The sequence below is a fragment of the Cyrtonyx montezumae genome, unplaced genomic scaffold, assembly GCF_038088225.1.
Source record: "Cyrtonyx montezumae isolate F1298 unplaced genomic scaffold, pur_monq_1.0 scaffold_2, whole genome shotgun sequence".
Classification (NCBI taxonomy): Eukaryota; Metazoa; Chordata; class Aves; order Galliformes; family Odontophoridae; genus Cyrtonyx; species Cyrtonyx montezumae.
Window position 1 is genome coordinate 16976367 of NW_027071936.1, and position 25879 is coordinate 17002245.

The 25879-nt window shown below is 41.2% G+C and overlaps 2 protein-coding genes across 2 annotated transcripts in view; both read left to right on the top strand.

The window, feature by feature from the left end:
• Nucleotides 1-1637, top strand: part of COL25A1 (collagen type XXV alpha 1 chain) — a 284645-nt gene extending 283008 nt beyond the window's left edge. Inside the window, exon 37 of the mRNA XM_065736495.1 lies at nucleotides 236-1637. Within this exon, the coding sequence (XP_065592567.1) occupies nucleotides 236-271 (36 nt within the window). The 3' untranslated portion in view covers nucleotides 272-1637. The remainder of the gene's footprint in view (nucleotides 1-235) is intronic.
• An 8933-nt stretch (nucleotides 1638-10570) lies between these two features.
• Nucleotides 10571-24513, top strand: ETNPPL (ethanolamine-phosphate phospho-lyase). The gene is made up of 13 exons (XM_065736500.1): nucleotides 10571-10645; nucleotides 11934-12052; nucleotides 12216-12375; nucleotides 13195-13269; nucleotides 15039-15132; nucleotides 16148-16264; nucleotides 17938-18020; nucleotides 18972-19197; nucleotides 20043-20197; nucleotides 20775-20864; nucleotides 21068-21198; nucleotides 22056-22123; nucleotides 22982-24513. Exons 1-13 carry the CDS (start codon nucleotides 10578-10580, stop codon nucleotides 23111-23113), a joined length of 1518 nt encoding a protein of 505 aa, XP_065592572.1. The 5' UTR covers nucleotides 10571-10577; the 3' UTR covers nucleotides 23114-24513.
• Nucleotides 24514-25879: the final 1366 nt, after the last annotated feature.

Below are 25879 nucleotides of genomic sequence, written 5' to 3' on the forward strand. Positions count from 1 at the left end.
AAGAGCTAAATGCTATGAAATGTACTGTACCAGCTGCCATTGGGGTTTACTGACTTGGCTTCCATGTCCATCTTAAACACTTCACTGTTTCATGCCACCACATCTGCTTCTACAGACTAAAAGCATGACTTTGTGTGCCAAACCTGCTTGTTGTGTGATCACGTCACATGCTAAATGGCTGCTCACGGTGACCTTTGATTCCAGCTTCTGAATTGTTTCCTTTTGTCATCTCAAGGGAGTCACACCATGGCTTATTGCTAAAAAGAGATAAAGCAGAGGAGGATAGAAAGAGGCCTTGAATTTTTGGGGAACACAGTTCCGGCTGCAGGTGGATGGCCGCCAGTCTTGTGGGTCCCGCCTGTCAACCAGCATCGGTTTGCCTTGCACTGCTCGCAGTCATGAAGACATTCGCGCTAGGCCCTGTCGAGTGCTTAATCAAGGAGGAGGAAAGTTTGAAGAAGAAACCACGCTTCTCTGTGGGTTGTTTGGAAAGGTTACAGAGATGCTGTGGGGATCGCCTGAGACCAGAAGCTTCTCAGCCATACTCAAGGATTGGCACAGCCTGTGCTGCGTTTGTTGTATTTGGGGACCGCTGAAGGAAAACATCCTTGAGACAGGGACGAATCGGAGCATCCTCCCTGGGAGGATAATAGAACTGACCAGATCCGTGCGTACCGTGGTGTGGTTTTCAGGTGATGCAATTTAAATTACATAAAACTAGCTGAACTTCTCTGCAGAATTCTGGAAGCTATGGTTAATCTTTTCTGTAACAGTTGCCATGAAGGATACGTTTCAATAATCTATTCAACATTTGTGGTGCTGGCATTGAAGAAAATACTTCAAGTCACACATTCATCTTGTTTCAGTATTAACATTTTTTTTTCTTTAAGATCTTTAAAGCCTTTAAATGTACGAAAGAAAAGAGTTTATTTTTGTTTCGCAGGCTGACTTATTCACCTTGTTCTTTTTCTGCTGTTGTGATGACCTTAGTGGACACTGTCACCCATAAAACATTGGAGAGAAATAAGTCTGTGATGACCGCTGCACATGTCATCATGCCGCACTGCTCCAGCTCTGGTTATTTCTCCCCTTCTGTTCAGGTGATGAAGTTTCTAGAGGTACATTGGAAAAGTTTTCCTTCTCTGTGTTTTTTATTACTAGAAATACTTAATTCGTGCACATTTGTATAGTTTTTGCCTCAAGGTTTTTTGTTCTTTTTTTTCCAGTTTTGAGTCTTCATATGGTGCACTGTAGTTGGAGAGACTAGTCTGAGAGATGGTGCCATATTTGACAGATGGAAATTCTTTTTTATATCACTTCACTTTCTAGTAGATAGTAGGATGATCACAAACTTTTTTAGTTACTTTTCTGAGTGTTGTCTTTCATATGTAGACCAAAACTGAAATCGAGGAAGGCAGCCTGTCTCCATCCATGTGTGGGCATCTTGCCCTCTTGGAATACACGTTTTTTCTTGCTCAGTCACTTCTAAGTTGTGAAGATGGGGACCTGCTGTAGTTGCACTTTTCGTATGGCTTTTCAATATCACATCGATACATAGCCACTATAATGGTGTCTTTCATTCTGCTAAACGTTTGTTGCCATCCTGGTGTATCAGAGACAAGAACGGATTTTCTTGGGGGTAGAAATCTTTCACAGATTTATTTTTTTTTAAGAAAAATTATATTAGTGGCCTCTGTCTAATAGTACCTTACTAACAATGACAAAATTCCAGCGTTATTTGTCCAACATTATTTGTGTGTATGTGTATACATAATATAACATATATATGTATATATATATATATATTTACAGTTCAATTCCATCTTTCCACCAGTAAGATATAAATAAATTGTCACATATATGAAGAAAAATACTTTCATTTGCTTAAATTTACAGAAATGCAAGTAGGAATCTATTTGAATAATTAGATTTACAATAATGGAAGCCTTCACGTGTCATAGATTCATGTTAACTGGGTGCTACAGCACTAATGTGAGCAAGGGACTTCCCACTGAGGGGACGAGAGGAGCATCATGTATAAATCATGATTGACTTATTCGTCAGATTGCTTCTGCTTGCCTAAGAAGTGCTGTCTCATAAAAGCAGTGCTGAAGAGCAAGCTGCTCTCCTGACAAGGAGCAGCTCCTTATGCCTATGCCCTGACTTGGCATGGTCTGGGCTACCTGTATTATAGATGTCAAGACAAGCAGTTGCATGTTTTTATAAAATATCAAATACTGGCAATCATACATTAAGATCAGAACTATTTATTTTTGAAAGGTCCCTCTGAGTATTCAAATGCAAAATAAAAGTAGGATGTTTATTATTTGGCTAGACATCATTTGGCAATGCCAGATTGAGAGTGTCTACAAACACATCGTGCTTATTTTCAGAAACAGCAACAGAAAGAGCTATGCATTTGCATGCTGTCATTAGCACTTTGATATTTTTTTAATTTGTATATCTATATTTTTAAACTGTCCTGATAGCATCCATTTCTATATGCTTCAATAAAGCCAGCAGAACTTTGGTTCATAGTTTCTTCATTCAGGAAATAAGTTTTATAGACTCTACCATTAAAACATTAGTCAAAACTCATTTCTCCTCAAACTCCTTGATAGTGAGACCCCACTGATGAAACACTAAAGCACCTTTAACTCACTTTCTCTTCTGTCTTGCAAAATGATTTCTTTCTTTAACTCCTGCCACGTAGGAATAAGGAATACTGTTATGGTTTTTTGGTTGTTATTTTGTTTGTTCCTTTTTTTTTCTTTTTTTTTTCAAATAATCTAATTTAGCTTTTTAACACCTATTGTTCATTGTCATGGAAAGTTCATTCCACATAGAAGACCATGTCAAATAGCAGATATTTTCAGAGGTTAAACTGATTTGAGGCTAAGATTTGCATAAAATGTTTGAATATTTGCATCTTGAAAGGTTTACTTGAAATGAAACCTGATAGTATCTGGAAAAGTTGTGTTCAGTGAAAAAAAAGAAAAAGGGAGTTGAGTTAAATATTTCATCAAGAGAAGCACCCTGTGAAGACTTGCAACATGTTCGTTTTCTAAAAAGCAATTGCTTTCGGTGCTATATCTTTTTTTCTTTTCAGGGCAAAGCTGCAGCTTGAACCACCTGTATGTTGTATCTTTTAGTAGCATTCCTCCAAATAGATAATGATTTGCTTTGTTTAGTCTGGGACAGGAGCAGTAGTTCCTCTACCAGTCTTTTCGGTTGTAGAAATGTGTAGTGATGTTAGTCTACAACACTTCTATACCCCTGACTTTTTCAGGTATGATTTGTTCTTTTTTCTTTGAGAGTTTTCAGTATTTGTTTCATATGAAGTTTTGTAAGCATCTGTTACTCAAGTGTATCATAACCACATTGTGCAGAAGTCCTGCTACAGAAGCAGTAAGTCTTTTAAGCACTGTATGAAATATGTCTGACATTGGTCCTTGTCTTCATATTCATAGGTTAGTATGGGAACCTTTTTCAGGATGTTTTTGGACACATTTTTTTTTCCTCTGAGATAAAGCATGATATTTTCATTCATGGGACAAATATACAATGTATTTTTAATCTATATTTTTATTTATTGCTGATTTTGATGTCACGTTCTGGTATTGTATCAAGGCAGAATGATGCTCTTCATCCAACTGTTTAGATATTCTTTTTGTCTACCATTGAAGTATTATGAATGAGTTGCAGAGTAATCAAATCAGTATACCTGCACACGTGTAAAGTATTCCATTTAAAAAGGGATTATTCATGTACAGTGTGGCAAGATAGCTATGGATCCAATGAGAGTTAGTTGTAGAGGCACACGTGGGCATTTGTTACTCAGTCACGCCAGTGGATAAGACAATGCAGCCCCATTGGAAACAAGAGGTCATTGTGGGAAGGTCCTGTGTAAGGCTGAGGGCTGTGTCAGGACCCTGGACCTGCCCAAAGTTGCACTGACTGCCACACAGCTGGAATTTTACACCTGTGTTCAGCCATGCAAGGTTCTTCACTTGGCTGTGCCTCATTTTCCCTAGCACCATAACAAGGAGAGCGGCACGTCCTTCCCTTGCAAGGACCTAAGGTACTGTGTAGAAACAAGGGGAGTACTAGCAGCTTCAGGTGTTTTTTAAACACTGCCTGATTTTTAAATCAGGCGAAACACTTTGCTCACCACTATCAGTAACAGCTGCAGATCCACTCTCAAATGCGATCGAGATGCTAGAAGACACGCAGTAGTTGATTTTCCAGTTTCCTTTTCTCTGCTACTTAACCACCTTAAATTTCATTTGCAAATCTCTCTGTTTTACCTGAAGAGAGACCTAAATTTTCACACTGAAGAGTGATGTGAACCACTAATATCTGTAACAACAGTGGTCTGAAGAAAGTCTGATTTTAGTCACTGCGGAATAATACTCAATTTCAGTGACCAGAATCATGACTAACACCTGTCTTGTTCTTTTTTATCCTTTTCTGCGACTTACTTTTATGAATCTGAATGTTGCTGTAATGTATAAATGAAGGTTTTCTTGCATCCTCTGTGTAATTGTAGTATTTTACATGGTGGTTGGAGTCATTAAATGATGTTGGAAACAAGTGCCTGCCACCATCATTTCTGATAGAATTTGAGACGGATGTTCCATGAAACCAGTGGAGTTTGTCTTTAAAAAGAAAAAAAAAAAATGGAGTTGGAGTGTTTTACTTTTGTTCTATTTTTAAGATGCATCCAATTATCAGTGCTGCTTGGAAATGGAATCTTCTTTGGAAAACAGGGGGCCTTAACTTAACCTGGGACCGTGAGTGTTTTACTTGTTTCTATTTAAAAAGGAAATTGTATGAATTTCCCAGATACCATTGGTACTTGCACACTTCTCAAAGTATTATGAAGAGCTGGGCTGGTGGAAGGATGTTTTACATATTGTTAACATATATGTGGATATTCTTATATTATTGTACATGTTTGGGAAAATATCACAACTTTAAAAATGTTACAAAGATGTATGTATCTGACTTTTTCCTTTGGAAAATATTATATATTTTTATTTGTATTTTTTACTTTTTTAAGTTCATCTATATGTGCAGTTATTTTTATATTGCAAGTGGTCTCATAAATGCAGTAGAGGAGATAAAATACAAAGAAAAGTAATTTGGCAAGGATTACACTGCTTTGGGTGGGGGGGAACACATAGGTCAGTACCATATTATCAGTCCTAAAAATATTTGGAGTGTCTTAGCCCTGTAAATATGTCACAAGACCTCTTTTGATGAGTTGTGTAAAGAATTGTGAGGTTTTAATCACCCATTTTAATTTGTTATTGTTACCACTTTGTTGTGGCCTCTGGTCCTGACTTAACTGAACCTAATCAAACAGCATGCTTTTGTTTTTATTATTAAAATTTCTCCTTGTTGTTTTTCAGTTGTATGCTGTTTTGTTTTCTTTAGTTTTGTACTTTGGATTTTGTTTCTTGCTTGTGAGAAGTTGATCTTCAGAATTATTTTTACACTATTTATGATTTATTTTCATAATGTAAAAAGTGTGTAATTATTAAAATATCAACTTAATTATTGCGCTGCAAAATAATATGCTCTCGTTTGTCCGCAATGGAAAAAGTTTATGTTGAGGTGTGCTGATTTGCAATTTGAAATCTAGCGTGGGTGGTGTCAGTCGGTATTCACATTAGCACAAAAATCAGGGCCTTGGCAGCATGTTGCATTTTACTAGAATACACAAGCAGGAAGCCACTCACCTTGCTCTTCCCATTCCTAAAGTACACGTGGCACTGAAGAACACGGTTAGCGGGCACAGCGGGGATGGGGCCGTGGTTGGGCTAGATGATCTTAGAGCTTTTTTCCAGTTTTAATGGTTCTTGGAATAGGTGTTTTCCCTTCGAATCATGTCTGCTTGGTCTCCATTACCAGACAGACAGCAAAGATTACGGGTGTCACAAAAGTTAAAGGAGTAAAAGCAAGAGCCTTTTTTTGCAAACCTTAGAGCATCTCCTCTCTCTGGAAAAGCTGCAGAGGTTAAGAGTTTAAACTGTTGGTTAAGCATTCTAGGATCCAAAGAAATAAAGCTGAAAATCACCAGTAATCACCATTACTTTCTGTAATATTTAAGATGAAAAATAAACCTGAACTGCTGAGAAATAGGGACAAACAGTGACAGTGTCACGAGCAATGGTATCCATTAGGGAATATGAAGGTCTGGTCTGTTTTAGTGTGAATCTGCTTTGCTCAAAGTTCAGGCGTAAACATTATTACAAAATGGTATATTTTCAAATGCATGCTGTTCTCAGAGGATGTATTTTTTCAGGAGTCTCTGAGCAGGGGTCATTTTTGGAAGAACAAAACATCGGGCAGCAGCTGTAACCTCTTCAAAGCATTATTTAAATGTTTGGGTCTTCTAAATCTCCAAATATTTCAGACAAACAAAACACTCTCAATTTTTCTCCCTTCCTTCACCTCAAAAATGTATTCATTGTAGACTGTAAGAGAGAATGAGCACCATGGGGTTTTGATGTCTCCTCTTAACTCTTGGTAATCTCCCTAAATGTATGTTAATCTTATCTAGCTCTTAGGGGTACTAAAAATAGCTCTGCTCCATTTCCCAGAGGAGGTACTCGCAGCACAAAGCTTAACTTACCCAGCATCCCCAGCAAGGCTGAGAGCAGATGTTCTCTTGGGGGCTGCACGTAGTCATTGCTTTTGCTGTGGTCACTCTTGGCTTTTTCTCTGTACCAGCTTCTTTTGTCATTTTGACTTTTTGTTGTTCATTCTGTAGAGAAGAGATAGTGGTTCTTGATACCGCTGCAGCTGTACTGTCAAGAAACAAACAAAAAGCAAGTTGGAGCTGGATGCTGGGCCCTCAAACTGCGGCATAGTTCTGGGCCTGCCCTGTCCTGGCACTGCATGGATATGTTGGATGGACATTTTTTTTTCAGATACTTACTCTTTAAGAACTTACCCCATAACAGACCTACTTTCAGCTGTGCACATTTAGCCTAGTATCACTTTGTTAGCACAAGGTCAGCCATTCTGGACGTTTCCAGACTTTATTTCCTCTCTCCGTTCTATAGCTGCTCTGTTGTTAACCATGCTCTGTCTGCAGCATATGAGTTATTACCAGTGTAGTAGCAAAGTGCAAGCTCAGGCTGCTGCTGAAGCTACCTCTCAGTAGATTTCCCATTCAGGGATACTAATGCCTCCCTGACATTTTTCAGTATCAGACTCCCTTTAAAGTCAAAGCTCAGTTAACCCACCTACTATAGACCTCTCATCCTACTGCACTGATGGGACATTGACCTGACTTTTCTTTGTTGTTTGCTCCTTTCCAGATCCCTCCTTTATAATTCTGTGACATTCTGAAGCACCACATATCTTCACAGGAAATTCCTGCCAGTTCTTCCTCTAATTTTTAAATTAATTTCTAGTTAAATTAATATGTAAAGACTGTTATTCACATCCAACTCTGTGCTGTGGACCTACTAAACCTGCTGATCCTTACCCATTTATAAAAGGGAGTCCATGACTATCAGAAGAGGAAAACAGAAGTGGCCTTGTATGTCCCTACCTCACCCAACTTCACCTGGTGATTCAATTCTAATAACCACACAAAAATAAATGTTAACATAATAATAAAAGGACAAAACAAGGAGCTGACAAAACCTTCATGTTCCAACAAGTAGTAACAACCACACCCAAATAAATGTGAAAAACAAAGCAAGGGAACGCCAAAGCATTCAAGTTATGTTCCCACAAACACAGTCTTTCCATCTTCCCAGGGTTATGAACTCATCTGCTTTTCCACTGAGGTCTGCTGGTTCCCTGTCTGAGTGCTCACAGGACATTTTCTCCCTTTTCCTGTCTGGAGAAGAAAAATGCACTGCTTTTAAATGCTTGCTCTGAAGTCGGAGCTTAGATGTTTCACGTAAGTCTGCGTGCTTGTATGCCTATACGTATACCGATATACACGGACTGTATTTTTCAGGAAAATACCACACAGAAACCTACAACAGCAGAGCATGATCTGCCAGTGTAGCTGTACTGAATGTGCTGTAATTTGTGTCTGAAGTCAAAAGTGGTCACAGCTCCTGTCACATCAACTAAAATGCAGGTCAGTGATGTGCTTATGCCAAGACATAATGTTCAGTACTAATAAATACTCTTATCATTTTTGTATGTACGGATTACAGCTTGGCTGAGTTTTCCAAGCAATCATGAGCTCTTGCTGGCATCACCTTTTGTCTGGCTCCTCTCTGCTGGAACAACAAGTACCTGGCAGTTTTTCATGTGCCTGTAGGAGCTCTCTTGTCTGTGGCACAGTCAGGGTGTTGTGACGCAACGGATTCTGTCTGAGATAACATTCATTAAAAAAATATATGGCATAAACAACGAAAGCAAACCAAGAAATCAGCTCTTCTTACGATATTCATTAGGTTGTGTGAATATATTTGCCCTATACAAATGCAGAACTGCAAACACTACTGACACGTTTAGAACTGAAATGACTCTTTACAAACATTATTCAGGAACTGGCATACATGCCAATGGCTCGGGAAGGTAATGCTGGCTGTCCCTGCTAAGAGCCAATGAGCACCATGTCCCTTCTTCTACCTTTCTGAGCAGAAATGTGTCGTCAGTGTGGGTCATCTTCCACTGACCAGCTCTAATGGATTTGCTTCTCAGGATGCAACAGCAGCATGTGGTTTTTCAGAGGTTCACCAACTCTGAAGCAGCATTTAGGGAGAGGAAGGCATTTTACTGGGCACTTTGACTTGCTTGTGGTAACATTTCCTCCTTTTCATCCTCCATACAGGGAGACAGGAAAAGAAGAATTAAAATTTTCAGAAAGTGAGCAGAACAAGATGGAGAAAACATTATGTCTACTTACTTTAAAAAAGTATGTAGTGATAATTCTCTGTATAATGGAGAAATGCCTGTTACACCACAGCGTCATGGCAGCAGGTGGAAGGAGCTGGAAAGGACCAAAAAAGCTGAGTGACGTGGTGCTGGGGAGCCCCGTGTCCCAGGTGGGGTCTTTCTGCTAACTGTGGGAAGAAGCCCTCTGCTCTACACATGAGATGCAGCAGTGTGGCTCCCAGTAGTATCAGAAGAGCGTGCAAAAGCCATCAGTCAAGAGGAAAGGGCATTTCTGCTGATACATGTCCTGCCGTGACTGTGAAGGAGGAGATGCAACCTGCCTCATACCAAGCTAGTTCCCATCCCACTCTGAACTTTACTGATGAAGTTGAGCGTCATAACAAGCAGTTGCTAATACAGCATCGTTTTGTTAAAACTGGAACTGATGTAATCCCGACTGGCTGCTGATGCACACTTGTAAAAGAGCAGAACGGCATCTTGCATAGCCCTGATATCTCTGTATGGTGCAGAGTTTCTGAAAGAGCAAGATGGGACAGGACTGCACAAGTAGCAGCTGCTTCCCAGTGCCTGCAGAGTCTGCAGCCCTGGCAGGGGGACGCGCTGTCCCAGCACCGACAGAGGGCAGGCAGACACGGGGTGCGGGAAAAGCCGGCGTCCTGAAATCGGGGATGTGGAGGCGTAGCTGCTGGGGCCTTTGCCACCTGGGCTGCGTCTGATTTGCCGGTTGGTGATGCGAGGCTGCTGAAGCAGGGTGTGAAAGCTGGGGAGCTTCAAAATTAACACGGGCTGAAGAAAATGCCTGTTGAAGAGAACGCTGCTGCTCAACTAGAGAAGCCAGGAGAAAGGTGGCTTACTTGCCAGAGATATAAAAATATCTAAAAATAAGGAGGTATGTGTCTTCATCTCCAGATGCTGGGATGACTAACTTGGTACCGACCTAGAAAAGACAAGCAGGAGTAGCGCACAAAGCTGTGTGGATTTTCAGACGTGTTCTGACCACTCATGCTGCGGGGGGCACAGCCCAGATGCAGAGGGACAGCAGGGAGATGGGTGCAGGTTGTGTGGCTCAAAGAGCTACAGATGGTTTGTGGGTACATTGTGGCAGAGGGGAGGTAAAGCCAAGCAGCTCTGCCTGTAACTTGGCTTACTGTGTGGAAAAGCAATGTCTTTTGGTGTCAGTGCCTCTTTCTCCCATGGTCTTTGGTGTCCAGTGAAGGTTATCAAGGGTACCCGTGAAGGAATGCCAGACTGTACCAATCCGGGTCTGTTTCAGTGCTGTGGGTAGCAGGGGAGCGTGGGACTAGTTGCAGTTAAGTGCTGGCAGCACTAACATAGGATGCACCAGTGCATCAGGGTGCCAGGACCATAGCCCTGTGCTGTGTACAAGTACACACTGAGGAACAGATTCTGGGAGATGGAGCAGAACTGGGAAGGTGCTTGAATTACGGCCCCAGTTTCGATCAAATCCATGACTCGGAGTCACCAGTATGTGTGCTGAGAAGGATGGCAGGAGAGCAGCCTGCTCGCTGACTGCCAGCTCGCAACGCCTGGCACTGCAGGGCGAGGAGCAGAGCAGGGAAGGAGGGATGGGGGGGAGGGCACGGAGGGAGGGAGGGAGGGTGGGAAGAAGGAGGGGTTTGGCGGGGCGGCTCAGGGATAAGAGGCGGGGAGCCCCTGGGCTCGCCGTGCCGTGCCGTGCCATGCCGGGCGGGATGGAGGAGCGTTACAGCAAGGCGGAGACCCTGGCCCTGCGGAGGAAGCACATCGGGTAGGGGCGGCGGGGCGGGTGGGAGCGGGGCTGTGCCGCGGCAGTGCCTCCAGCAGGCAGGTGAAAAAGAAGCTGAGACTGTTAGACCCAAACCTGGCTATTTGCTGATGGCATCCTAAATACGCCGGATGTCTAGAGTTGTATACTTCAAAATTCACAGAGAGGATGGCCTCATGAAGCATGCGCGTCAACTTCTCTGTAGGGGTCAGCTGTTGAAGGTGCTTCCCCGCTCGAGTGTTACACTGGCTGCGTCGGGCGAGTGCCAAAAGCCTCCTGCAGAAAGGAGAAGAGAACAGTGTCATCCAGAAATGCCCCTAGTAACGATGACGATGAATTGTGCTTCTTGTAAAGTGTTGCAGAGGAGTAGCTGAAGATAGCAGAAAAGATCAATGCAACAGAAGTGAGAGGTGTGAGAAAGAAAGCAAGCAGGTTCGCTTTCTAGGGGTTATCTCTGGGCTTTCTGGGGTCCCAATCACAATAGAGATGACAGAGGGATGCGTGAGGAGCGCTGCTTGGGTTACTTGGAAACAGATGTGTTTATCCAAGGCCACATAAACACTGCTAAAAGTTTAGAAGGCTTTCATTCTGCAAAGTAATGCCATTCAGCATAACATAATTCTATAGCTGGCATGTTTTCCACAAGAGAAAAAAAAAAAGAAAAAAAAAAAAAAAAGAAAGTTTAAAGGGTCCTTTGGACAATTTCAAGAGGACCCAGAGTTCTGCTGGAACCCAGCAGATTTGGCTGCTTACAGAAAGCTGCTTTCAAGGGTTCTGCTCAAAGCAGTTGATTTCAGAGAGACAGAGATTTTAGGGCCTTCTCAGCACCCCTGAAAATAAAGCCTGCAAGGTATTATTCCTGAATGTGACCTCTGTAGCTGCTGGCTGTTGTGTAAGGAGCTTCTGGCTACAGCATAAAACAATTCTTAACAACTTAGCTTTATTTGCAGTGAGTTTGTTGGCTGGCCGTGTTTGTGAGCCATGTAAACAGAAACACAGCAGGACCTGCAGGCTACCTGGATTGACTCACACCCGCTGTACTCATAGGGACACTGACAGGCAGAGCCATGGCTTCAAACACCCCTGCCAAAAGCTGTTCCTGGCCCAGGTGCAGGGAGGTGGGCACAGGGTGGCTCTTCTCCACCACCTTCTGCTCCCAGCTCCTCTGCAGGGGAGGGGAAGCAACTGTCTCTAGAGTTGCAGCAGGTAACCCCCCACCACTTCTTAGTGACAGGGAAATCCTCAGAGAACTAAAATGGTGTTATTTTATACTTTTTATTTTTTTTTTTAGGCCTTCCTGCAAAGTTTTCTTCGCCAAGGACCCCCTGAAGATAGTGCGTGCTCGGGGCCAGTATATGTTTGATGAGACTGGAGAAAAGTACTTAGACTGTATCAACAATGTTGCACATGGTAAGCAGTTTATCTCCTAAGAGTGCTTCTGTTGCATCACCTCTAATAGGAACCCTGATGCACTTGTTTCAAGTGACACTGCTAGGGTCGCAGGGCTTCTCTCAGTCTCCTTTTGTGGCTCAGTGACTCACTGTTTGCTAGTATTAACTGTTTTCTCCTTTAGTTGGCCACAGTCATCCCTATGTGACAAAGGCTGCAACAAAACAGATGGAACTGCTCAATACAAATTCCCGGTTCCTGCATGACAACCTTGTTCAGTACGCTCAGCGTCTTACAGCTACCCTGCCAGAGAAACTCTCTGTTTGCTATTTTGTTAACTCTGGGTAGGTTTGCTCTTTTTGTTGTTGTTGTTCAAGCTATTGTCTTCATGTTTAAGATGAATGTTCAGAACAGCTTGGTCCAAATCTTAAATTTGTGAATGGGACTTATTACATAAGTGACAACATTATTTCCAGTACTGATGGAAGGACTTAGTATGATGGCTCAGTGCAAGAGAGCCAAAGCATGGAACTGTGGAACGTTAGACAAAAAAAAAAAAGGTAGGGAAAGGGGAAACAAGAAATGCAAATTAAGACAGAGAATTGGTGAATGCTATGCGTAAATGGACATATGACCTTGGAAGCAAGCAGCTCCTTCAGATGGTCTGTCCAATCTGTGATCACTGACTGTGCCCAACAGACAGCCAGTAGGAACTGGGACTGCTGTAGGTCAGGCTGGAAGCCTGGTGCTCTCAGCAGGCGCAGATCTGTGTCCTCTGCTGCTGGATGGTCTGGGAGGGATGGAGCACTAATTTAGTGGAGGTGCATGCAGGGCTGGCATGCTCTGTAGCTTTTTGAAGGCTTGCAGTTATGTTGCACTTCCAGCTGCTGACTGCTCTGCAAAGTGGTCTCATTTGTATCAAGAGGAGGGAAATGTGTACAAGTAAACTGAGGGAGTGAAATAAAGCATCTCTTTGTTTGTTGTTTGTACAAAGGGCTGTTTTTGATTCACTGTCTTAAATGGCATTTGCAGTCTCAACCTTAGCGCTGTAATCTGTATAGTAGCAGAGCCTGCTATGTCTCAGGCCAACTCTTCTGTGTTAGTGCAAACCTGAACTGGGAGTCCTTCCTCACTGATTTGTGAATGTCACTGCTACTATACAGGTCTGAAGCAAATGATCTGGCTTTACGACTGGCTCGACAGTACCGTGGACACCAAGACGTGATCACGCTTGAAAAGTAAGTAAGTAGACAGAACAGACTATGTGAATGCAGCCAACAACTCCTACAATTACTTCAGAAGCAGCTTTGTAGCAACCCACTGCTTCTTGTACTGTCTGCTGAAAGAAAGGCTTTCATAGAAGAATAGGTCAGGAAATAAGTTTCCATTTTCCACATCTGGATAAACACAAGTTCTGAAGATGTGTAAAACGCAGAGATTGTCAGGCACCTGTCACAGGTATTTCACAAACTTCCAGAGCAATTCAGTTCAGAACCTTGGGTGTTAGTCTGAAACACCAATGAGTGGTCTAGCCCACGGGATGCTCTGGAAAAGGGCTTCCTGTCACATTCTGCTGGAAATGTTGTTTTTTTTTATGATAACCTTGAAAGTCATTTCCAACTCCAAAATGATTTCAGGATTCAATGATTCTAAATAAATCAATACTCCATGGCTTAGAAGGAAGATCCTGGAGCTCTGCAATGGTGCTGATGCTCTGCTGCACTGATGCTCAGCTCCTCTCCACTGAACGCAGGAGTAAGCACACAAGACAGAGCAGCTGCAAAATCTGGAGGAACTGAAAACACTGTCAGTCATGGAAAAGGGGGCTGACCATCTATCCTTATTTCCCTACCCTAGATGGAGGTGTAGAGTTTGTTATGCTGCTGCAGGGCTCTAACTTTTCATCAGCCCCTGATCAGAAAATCCAGCCAGACCAACTGCAAGAGCACATCTTTGTTCTGTTCAGATGAAGCTTGTTTGACTCAGCCATAGTCAGATCACTGCTAGCCCTCAACTCATACGGCCACAATTTGGAGCCAGTGATAGTAGCTTCAGTAATGACACGTTGATGATGGAGCTGGCTCAGCCATTCTGTTTGACTGCAAAGTCATGTCTTCCTGAATACAATAAGGAATTTCCCTGTCCTGGCTCTCCAAAGCTCTATAGAGTTTTGCAACATCTGTGGGCTTGGGACACAGAATGGGTTTTCTGTCCTGGTTTTTTTTTTTTTTTTGTCTCCAGTGGCAGATTTTGAAAAAACTTATTTTGCACACTAAGTCTTCTGCAATTAGATTGTGACACGTCTTTGGGGTTGAGCTTCCCTTTGCATTAAGCTTATGACTAAATGGAAGTGTTTATTCCCTGATGAAGCTCTTAAATGCCTTATATTCAAAAGGCTGTAATTCCTGATTTCTAAGTCAGGCTGATCTCAGTAGTAACCATTTTTAGCATAAATTATAAGGCCTTCATTATTCCTCTTTAACCTGAGATTGGCTTCAGCCAAACAGTCAAGACTGTAGAGACTCTGGGAGAGGTAGTGATGTGCTGCTGTATAAAATATGAATCTTCTGCTGCAGTACAAACTCTTAAGACCATATGCAATGTTATTGGGGTCTATCTCAGAAAGCTTGAGTTGGCCAGACTGGGGTCTCCAGGCTGGAAGTGAGGGTGCTAGACCCACCCTTCAGTTATTGTTTGTAACTGGTAAGGGTAGCTGGTGTTGCAACCTAGGGAACAACACCTTTTTCTCTTCTTATGCTTGCACCTTATTTAATGCAAGAAAAAATCATCAGTCCTGGTTCCACTCTTGCTAGTTAATTGGCGTCAACAGCAATTTCATACTGCCTTGAGAGAAAGACTGAGTGAATTAAACCAAGATCCCATCGCAAACATTGCTAATCTGTTGCAGATACAGTCTCTTAGTCTCCTTTATTTATGGGTATAGTTGTGAATTTAGCTCTTTTATAACTTTGGTGAAAAATGACTTCAACGTTTAACACTCGTGCAGTGCTTACCACGGCCATGTTACATCTCTGATTGACATCAGTCCTTATAAATTTAATCAGCTGGGAAAGGACAGCAAGAAGGAGTTTGTGCACGTGGTAAGTGTGCTTTTTTGGCTTTGCTTGCTTTTTGTCATTGTTATGCCTGTTATGCAGCATACTCGATTACTCACTTCTGGCATAAAAGTACTTTCATTCTGCTCTGCTGATGCCAGTGTACATACACGTGAGTGACAGCAAAATTGCATGCTTTTGGATTTCAAAGAGAGTACCCAGCTGTGAAGCTGAATTCCTTCACAGCACAGCAAGGATCCCAAGCCACTGAACTGTACAGATACACAGTTTGAAGAAGGTAGCCAATATCTGTTGTGTTAATTTGACTCAAGATATGCAAGAGTTTTGAGTCTGCTTCCAAACACCAGAAAGGCAGAGCATGCATTTACACACGGTTCTGGGTAGAGAGCTCTGGGGTATTCAGCTGACCAGAAGACTGCTTTATTTCCAGCCTACCTGTGTATGTTTTGCCAAACCAAAATTCACTTTCTGAGAAGTACAGCAAACTACAAAGTGATGTTTCCTATCCACACTTCTTGGTATTAACCACACTGTCAGATTAGTGTCCTCCTTTTTATAACGATTCCTTCTCTTTAATCATGGAACTTCTTCCAACATTGTAGAGGCTTGAAGTTCACTCAGGTTCTTCCCATGATGAGAATGATGAAAATCAAGTGACAGATTGGAAAACCCACTTCTGCAGTTGCAGAAATGGAACATCCTGCAGTAGTCTAAAATAAGATGAGAGATGAAGACTCAGAACTATGCCTTAGGTGAGAGGAGGGATGGTATTGAAAAGGTGGATGAGGTAAATGGCTTTCAACAGCTGCCTCCAGTTATACTGAATACGTCACAGGACTGCCTCTGTGTTTAGGCTCTTATGCATATATTTTTGTAATACCATGCAGAAACTGAGATTTTGCTGACTCCTATGATGTATCTGTGCGGAAAGACAAAACTGTATCCTGTTCCAGAAACAGAGAACAAGACAAAAAAAAAAAACAGGAAGGGAATGTTTCACAGAAAGATGGGCTTTAAAAAAAAAAAATTATCTTTTCAGGCTCCTTCTCCAGATATCTATAGAGGGAAATACAGGGAAGACCACCCTGACCCAGCAAGTGCTTATGCTGAAGAGGTGGAAAAGATTATTGAGGAAACACAGAAGAATGGACGCAAGGTGTGTATCTTGTGCTCTAGAAATGCTGAAGTTTCATCTGCTGAGTGTAAAATGGGGCCATGAAACAGGAAACTAAGGACTTATTTCTCTACTTAAGTTTCCTCTGTGTTCAAAATGTGCCATTTTTCAACCAGATGCTCTTACCATAATTTTCTAGGCATCAGTGAAAGGATTGATAATACAGTCGTAAAAGAGCAGATACAACGAAAGCATTTTAATTCCCTATTTTATGCATTGCACCAGTACACTGTAAATATGTTAGGGCACAGCCAGGCATGGAGGTCAGCTGAGACACTACACCACAAATTCTAGCAAAGATATGTAAAAGCATCACGGATGGAGAAAATGTGGTGGATAAAACCTTAATATTACATTTTTTACTGCAGTAGATTAAGATAACTTTGGAGTCATTTAAAAAGATCAATGTTTTAATCACATGATCTTGATTTAAAAAAAAAGATAACTTTAAGCAGGCTGTTTACAATGTATATTAATATTTTGTACAACTGCACTAGCATTATGAGACACGTAGGGCTTGATTCAAAGCCCCACATTCAGTGGAGCTTGGAACAACATGTTCCTTTCTAGTCCAATGGACTTGTATCACTCTTCTTTTAATTTCTTCATCAGCTTCTTTTATTCTCTACTAACGGATAGTTTTGTTTGTTTTTTTCCTTTGTTTCCTTTCTTTTGCATATTTCTTAGGTTTTGGTGACATAACCTGTGGCAGGACAAGTTGTGCTAAAGGCTAAGCTATGGGAAGCTTCGTACTCTTTGGCCGTAGCATGCCTCTTCAAATATAGTGTACGGTTCTTTACACGTTACTGCTCGGCCTTGTTTCCAGGAAGACTGCACCAACCCAAAGAGACCTCTTGATGATCAGGGAGGGGTTCAAAAGTGGTGTGGGGATGCAACCCCTTAAATAGCAGACTTATGCTGAGACTTTGGGGTAATATTGTATCTCTGCTGCATAGACATGTTGTCATGAAACGAATTTTGCTGTTCCAGTTTATCTGAACCGCTGCTTTTGCCCTTCCTGACTTGAAATAACTTCCTTTTTCATTCCTAGCAACTGGAATTATTTCATCTGTAGATTTTTTTTCTCCTCTTTTGTCAAGTGCCTCATGCTGATATTTCACTTGTTTAGTTATTTGCATTAGGCAGGGGTGCCCAAAGCATAGCCTCAGGTCATCTTCCAGCTCCAGCTTCTACCCAACTCTGCCTGGAGTTTGAGATTGAACAATTAAGTTGTCACCACACAAACCTGGTACTAGAGTGTTCTGGCACTAAGCAAGTTTTTATTCACCTCTTGGAGAAAACTGAAAACATTGCTGTGTTTCCTCCTGTAAACTGAAATCTGTAAATTAAATTAGAGAGCTCGCAGGAGCTTGTCTACAGTGAGCATCTTCAATGCCAGTAAGATCAGGGCTTAACGGAGGCCCTTGTACTCTCATCATATTGTAAAGGTGACCCTGGCTACTGCAAATTTGGGCACTCTAGATTGAAAAATGAGTAAGCTCTCTAGACATAGCTTCTCAAGAGCCCTCAACTGTTCAACCTAGTGTGTGATTGAACTAGAGCAAACTCTCAAACATTTATTTCTAGATTGTAAAATGTTTGTGCAAAGTTCAGACAGATTAACATAGCTCTTACCTGAGTTTGGTTTCTTTTAGATTGCTGCTTTCATAGCCGAATCCATGCAGAGCTGTGGAGGCCAAGTAATTCCACCTGTGGGCTATTTCCAGAAAGTGGCAGAGTACGTACATCCCTTCAGAAGGGCACACCTGGAAAATTAACCAAAAACATTTCTTTTTTACCATGGGCTAATCCAGTCAATTCAGCTATCTCCCTCTCTTGTTCTGAAGAGTACATTCCCACTTCTATTTTCTATGGAACATCAGCTGCCTAATTCTTTTTAGCTAGGTAACTGTCTATCTTTAATCTTCAGGCTGTAAGTTTTATGGAAGATTAAGTGGACTCATCAGAGAGGTAGCCCTGCAGTACAATTACAGTGCTCCTATTTTGCATTAAGTATTAGCTTTTTTTGTTGTTGGTTTTTTTGTGTTTTTTTTTGTTAAGTTAGTCAACCAAATGTTTTATCAATTCAAATAACTATAGCTCTGCTTGACGAGTTTCCAGTTGACGTTGCACGTTCCAACACTGTTTTATCAAACTAAAGGCAAAACAATTTGCTTGAAATTAAGTCATTTGAATACAGTTCTGAAAAGTAGCTGTGGATATCTCAGAAAGAAGTGAGCTGTAGGTTCACTAGGGCCTGAGTAATATCCAGGTCAATGAAGGACAGGAAGTGCTTGAAGTATGTGTAGTACTACTTAAAGTGCTCAAGTGCTACAACAAAGGAGAAATTCAAGTCACTTGGGATCCAGATATCAGAATATTCCTGAAAGCAGAGTCCTGGCTGCAATCAATAAATGAATAAGGGAGGAAGAACCAACATATTTTTATACAGACTGATGGGATGTGTTCCAGGGGGTTTGGCTGCTTGTACAGCTTTTCAGCATGGTTGCTAGAGCATCAGCAGTTCAGTACCAAGTTGTGTTTCAGCAGTCATGTACTTTCTTCTTTTTTTTTTTTTAACTTGGTTTCACAGTGGAGGTTTTCTGTACTGCAAACATCCTTGTCCTAGTCTGCCTACTCAAGACCAGTCTGCAAAGTCAGTCATACCGACCATTCTATTTATTTTCAGGTATGTGCATGCAGCAGGTGGTGTATTCATAGCCGATGAGGTCCAGGTTGGCTTTGGCAGAGTAGGGAAGCATTTCTGGGCTTTCCAGCTGCAAGGTGAAGACTTTGTGCCTGACATTGTCACCATGGGAAAGCCCATTGGCAATGGCCACCCTATGTCTTGCGTGGTCACAACAAGGGAAATTGCTGAAAGGTTTGGTGCCTCTGGACTGGAGTATTTCAATACAGTAAGTAAATTTGTACGTGAAGGTTTGTCCTATTTGTTCGCTAGTTTACATTGAGCAGTTACAAGTTATTTGAGTCATTCTTCTAACACCCACATCCTTCATTACATTGCATTGCTAAGAGCTGGTGTTAGCCAGTCTAGTATTTAAAAACAAATGGACAAGCACTAGCTCTCTGGCTACTCATGGAGCTCAGCTCCCATGCATACAGATAAATTATACCTCAGTTACCCTTTCTCCCTTGTTTCCTCTGAAATGCTGAACATGTAATATTTCATTATCTAGGATAGGCTCAGCTATGGGTGCTGTGCAGGTGGGGTTAGGCTGCAGCAGAATTCGCTGTGCAGCTGTCACTGAACAAAACTGACCCTCTACCAGGAAACATTTGAGTGGCATGCATAGCCCAGAGGAGCAGTTTGCTTCTTATTTAGAATCCTCTTTCCTGCTCCTGTGAGTTCTTCCCAGCTGCCATTAATTCCCCCCTACGTTCAAGGGAGTTTATATGGTACAGCTCAGGAAACACCAGATCTGTAACCCACTGCCCTTCACAGGAGCATTTTGTCTGCATATATAATCAGCAAACCATGAGAGCAGCCTGAATGCTTGAGCTGTGAAATCTTCATATTACTGAAACCTGAACCAGAGGAATGGGGAGCTCCCTTCCTTGGGCTTTGCTACATTGCCCATCGGGAAATGCCCTTCACAGTTTGCACAGCACAAAATCTCATCCTCTTTAAGTTTTTTTTTTTCACTGCATGAGACATAGGACAGGGCAAGCAAAAGCTACATGACTAGATACAGTTGAACATTTCTGATGGGTTCTGTGTTCCTGTTGCTTTTACTATCAGTTTGGAGGCAACCCTGTGTCTTGTGCTATTGGTTTGGCTGTACTGGAAGTAATTGAAAAAGAAGATCTCCAAGGAAATGCTACACGTGTAGGAAATTATCTCCTGGAACTGTTGGTTGAGCAAAAGAAGAAGCATCCCTTAGTGGGAGATATCAGGTAGGTGCCTTATGGCTGTTAAATGTTTTAGAGAGAAGAAATGATGGGAAAATCTGCAAGTCTGGGGTGAGGGGAACGCAGATACACTATGCCATGATTTACATCTCTTTTTGAACTTGAGCTACTCAATAGCAATACTGTGAAGAACATATTTTCCAATAAATGCCTGCATTCAGCTGTTTAGTTAGGAAGTAAACATAGCCTAGAAAGGCTCTGGGAGCAGGCAGGAGAAAAGCCCATTGTCACACAATAGCCCAGGTGTCAGCACTCTTTTAGGATGATGGAAAACTCATTCAAATTTTCAGACCATTTCCTTTGGAGATAGCGGGGTAGGATCCCCTCACCTCATGTTCGTACCATGATAACCACCTTCAGTTTCGGGTTTGTTTGTTTTTCTTCTTGATGCTGTTAGTTTTTGCTACCTACCTCCCACAGCACTCTGTTTTGAGGCTTGCAGGATGAGAAAGAAGAATGTAGCATTAATCAGCCTGCTGAATTTATTCAGAATTAGCTGCTAACCCACTTTACCAGTACAAACACAGCATTTTATCTTTCCATATTTTATTCTCTTCTGCAGAGGTGTTGGATTGTTTGTTGGTGTGGATTTGGTGAAGGATCAACAAAAGAGAACACCGGCTACAGCTGAAGCCCTTCATCTCATTTATAAGTAAATATTTTCTGACGACTGCACGCAGTGATCAAACCCTCCCAATATTCCCTAGCAGTCACTCATTAATTTCAATTTAAGTTCGTGTAGCTTGTGATTGCGTGGTCTTAGAAAAAAATTTCAAAACTGAACTTAGGCTAAAGGACAGGTCACCACACAGTTGTATACTTGTGTTTATTAACAAATATTCCCTCTTTCCACAGGCTGAAAGAGCAGAAAATCCTTCTTAGTGCAGATGGACCCTACAGAAATATACTAAAATTTAAGCCACCCATGTGTTTCACTATGGAAGATGCAAAACATGTAGTGGAGAAAATCGATATACTTCTCACGGGTATGTATGCTTTAATGCCCAAAAGAATACTCTGTTCATTTCCAAATGACACATTAGGAAGATCAGCCACAGTACCATAATGCAGGCCACTACATGCCAGGAAAAGTAATCAGTTAATTTTGTGCTCCTTGTCCAAAGCCCCAGATATATACTTCAATCCAAACTTTTTAGGCTAAATCCTGCTCTTGATTCTTGCTCACACAGACTTGTTTTCTTTTACTGCATATTTTATTTTGATTGCATAAACTGAATGTTAAAGAGCAAATAAATTAATTCACTAGAGGCCTGAAAGACACTGCTGAAACACTGGTGAAACTTTCCATAATGCTCTGTTTGGGTTTTTCTTTTTTTCCTCTAAACTGGCTTTCTTGAACACAATTGCTTGTCTCACTCAAATATAGCCTGAAGGCCTGAAGGCTCTATTTATCTTCTACCTGGGGACCAATCCAGAAGAAAATAACATCAGGTTATTTATTATTAATAACCTACTCTTAGCATAAGGGCTTTTCCAAGCCCATTCTACACTGAACACTCCTGTCTCCTGAGATTAGAACAGCCGGAGCTGGACTAACACAAACCTGCTGGACAAAGGCAGGATTCAGCTTTGAAAGGTCTGTCTGAACCCCTAACACTATGGCTAAGCTGCTAAGTTAATTCTCTAAACACTCACAAGCTAAACATTAATCACATTTCCTTGGGAAAATGTTTTAGGAAGTATTCATTATTCTTCAGTTACTCTCCTGTGGGATAAATGCACAGAGGAATGGCTGATTGGGTACTCTTTTTCCTCCAGACAGCAGTTAAAATGATGGTATGCTTATTTACACTTGGTTCTTTTGATTTGTTTTTTTTCTTAGAAATGGAAGAGGCAACTGGAATGAAGACAGGAAATGATGTATCGACAAACACACAGTGTAAAGTAAAAGTATGTTTTGAATTTTTACGGAAATACTGTTCAAATAGACGTTGGGTGAAGCAAATGACTTTGGTGAAGTACACCCCCCCATTTTTGGAGGTGTGAGCAGCTCTGTGCATTGAAACCGAGCTGAGAACATAATCTATTACAAGCAACCTGAGAGGATTGTGTTCCTGGGGCAGATCTAAAAAGCGCTGATAACAGAGACCTACAATAAGAAACATTTCATAGACAAGCCCGTTGCCTTTTCTGCCTTGCACGTACATAAACAAGACTGTCCAGACTTTGGGCTGCACACTAGTTTGTTTGTTTTTTTCACTAGTTCTAGGTATTGAGTGCTGCCAATGGATATTTGGCTTTCTAAGCCAGCCTTTAACCTGGAAGAATTCCAATTTGTACAGCATTCCAAGGGCCTAGTTTCCACTATAGGTCTTCGAGTATGAATGGCTGCCATGCATCCAAATTAGGACTTCTTAAGTTGCAGCACTGGCTTCGAACAAATCATATATAATTTCTCACACCCTTAAAAATACATGTCACCCATAGAAAGCTCACTGAGATGGCGCTTGGCGAGTTTTCCATTGATGCTCCAAATGGCAAGGATGCAATAGCTCAGCTGTCTAAGAAAGAGCAATTAAGGCAGAGATCCTATGGATTACTGGCTACCTAGATAATAGATGAATCTAGAACTGAGGTACAAAATGTCTCCTGCAAACACTTGTACATTCAGGTAAATAACTTCCAGAGGCAAGAAGTTATGCTAATAAAACAGAAGAGGCACACAGAGCTTCTCATTGGGAATCAAGCTCAATGGGTGCCCGTCAAAAGTTAAGCATGAACTTCATTGATATTTCTTTTGTGTTTCAGGCTAATGAAGGGAGTCTTCAACCAGAGTCGGCAAATGAAAGCACCAGCCATTTGAATGGAGCTGCCTGCAGACAAGAAAATGGTTTTTATCCTGAAAAGCACTCGGTGCCCAGTAAAACAATAAGGACATGAAGAGAAAGAGTTCTCTTGTTCAGATGAAATTTATTTTCTATTTGTTTTTGAGATGAAGAGTGCAATAGTGTAAGTACTAGGATCTGTTGAAGCCTTATGCTAATACCAACTAGCTTCATTAGGAGTTTAAAATACATTTTTCAGATGTTCTATGTCTGAACTGTACCACGTGGTCTGAAAGCTACGCTTGACAGAACAGGCAACTGATACTTAAATACCTTGTTGCTGATCACAGGCATGACAGCGGTAAACAGTCTGTTAAATTGGTGGATTTACTTACATTATACAGAATCTGAATTGCTTAACCACCATACAAGCAAACTGCAAATTCCAATAAGTTTAACATGATATTCTTAACGTGTTATTTTTACAATATTTTGAATTTCAATATGTAATATTGAGATGTTAATCACTTTCCATGTTTTAATGGCTGAATTCACAAAACAATGCTTGAGAGAGAAATCACTATTATCTTCTTGTATAACTTAGGTCCTATGGATCATATTCCCAGCTCATGTACATTGGGGTAGCTTTGCTAATGTCAGTGATGCTCTACCATCTGTCTTACCACCGTGTGTGTAAAGATGTATCATTTATGCAAGCCATTCTCACTTTCTCTTCAAAGAAAATGAAAACATCATAATTTTCTAGGGATAAAGCAACTTTTATAGATAACTATTTATATAGAGCAAGAAAGATTTTATCTTTTTCAAAGTTGATATACTGAGCTCTCTCAGTCCATGAAATATGCAAGTAGATATTTAAAATGAGGTTCCCAGGGACAGCCCAGCTTGCATTCCCACGGATTTTAGATGCTTAGAAAGTCATGGGAATTACTGCCTGATCCTTTTGTAGCAATTCTGTTAGTTCTTTTCCATCAGAGGTGAAGAGTTGCATACCAGTTGCCCTGGATCTTGATTCATAAATGACTGCTAACTTTTGATAGATTACTAAAATGAGATGACCTCTGCATAAAGTATGCATGCAGCCACTGTCTGCCTTTGCTTGCAGATAATTTAGCCCAACTTGCCTCTTTGTTGGTGTTAGATTTCAATAGCTCAAAAGCCCTGCTTTTCTTTTTTAATACACACCCAACTCTATGCTATGGAAGACACTGAGGGCTTCAAAATAGTTTGTATTCCAGGAAAAAAGACAAAACCTATTTCCTTTTAAGTTTTCATACACAGAGTTCTGCTGTTTTATAACTGCTGCTAATGACTCTAGTGATACGACTGAAAATTGAGCACTTTAAAGTCGTATTTTCCACAATTTGCTATATTAATATTGATGTTTCCAGTGTAACTTCTTCTGCCATTCTCAAGCTGAGTTAATTTCTATTTCACAAATCTAGAATAATTCTATAAAAATAAATCTATTATTTGTAATTATGAAGTCCTCCACATGGGTTTTTGTTTCCAGTTCATGCTTCATGCACGTGTATTTATAGAGGAAAAAAACCTTCAGTCTTGGCCTAGGCTTCTCTCCATGCCACAGTAGAACTGGTGTGGCTCTGTTTCCCAATGGCTCTATGCTGTAGAGCTCTCAACTCCAAGCCAGATGTTTCCTCTGCTGCCAAAACTCAATACTTGTGTGACTGCGCTGCAAATTGGACTGTATCCTACTCACCCTGAAGCAAGAGGCATGGGTCTTTTCCAGAATAAAGTCAACCTCATCTGAAGGGGTGGTGGGGAACCATCAAAGCAGATATACTACTGGAAGAGTAGTATAGGGCAACTTTCCATGGAACTGTTGCTAAAAACCACATCTGCCACAGAGGCTGAATCTTTGAAGCTTGCAGAAAAGTGCAATTTTGTACATGGTACTTACTGGCCAACCATCTGTCATTTATTGTTAGCAAATTAAATCACCTGAACACACTGCACTTATCAAAGGGATAAGGAACAGCCCATTTCCTGTGTGCCCTTTTGGAGGTCACAGGCTTTCATAAGGGGCCCAAGTGTTTTCTACCAGAAAAAATGCCTAAGGGCACATTTACTGCACTCAAGTTATGGGGAGAGGGATGCATACAGTAAACATAACTTAGATGTGTACAGAATGAGCATCAAACAGTTCTCAGGAAGGAAGAAGTATTGAGGAGCACTGGTGGGATTGATGCACAAAGACATAAGACTGAGCATAACACATTGTGCGGAAAGAAAGAAAGAAAAGAAGGAAAGGGAGGGAGGGAAGAAGGGAAGAAGAAAGGGAGGAAGGGAAGAAGGGAGGGAGGAAGAATAAGTAAAGACGGTAAGTAAAAAGAAATAACAGAAAAGAACAGAAAAGAATGAAAGAACAAAAATAACAGAAAGGAGCATTAACAAGAAATTTGAATCTCAGCCATCTGACCAGTTTGGGTGTTACAAAACTGAAGGAGAAGGAGCCACAGACACAAAAGCACTGCAGTATGGAAATGGGTATTTTCATTCATATTTATCTTCTCCGTATCACACAGTGTCATATTTTGTCTGTGCTTTCTAGCCATATGGTTTTCCAGACACACAATAAAGTCTTATCATGAAATACAATTACAATCTTCAGAGCTGTGAGCTTGACAGATGCTAACACAACGTATTCCAGAGGGCAAAAGTCAACATATACACACCTAGACAAAGCAACCAATGATGATATCTAGTGAAAAAAAAAAAAAAAAGGGGGGGAGATGAATGAAGGAAACAAGTGGGCAAACCTCAGGCAATTATTTTACACGCCAGGTTACAACATCCAGTACAACATCTAATTTGTTGGATTTTTATAAAAATATTATTG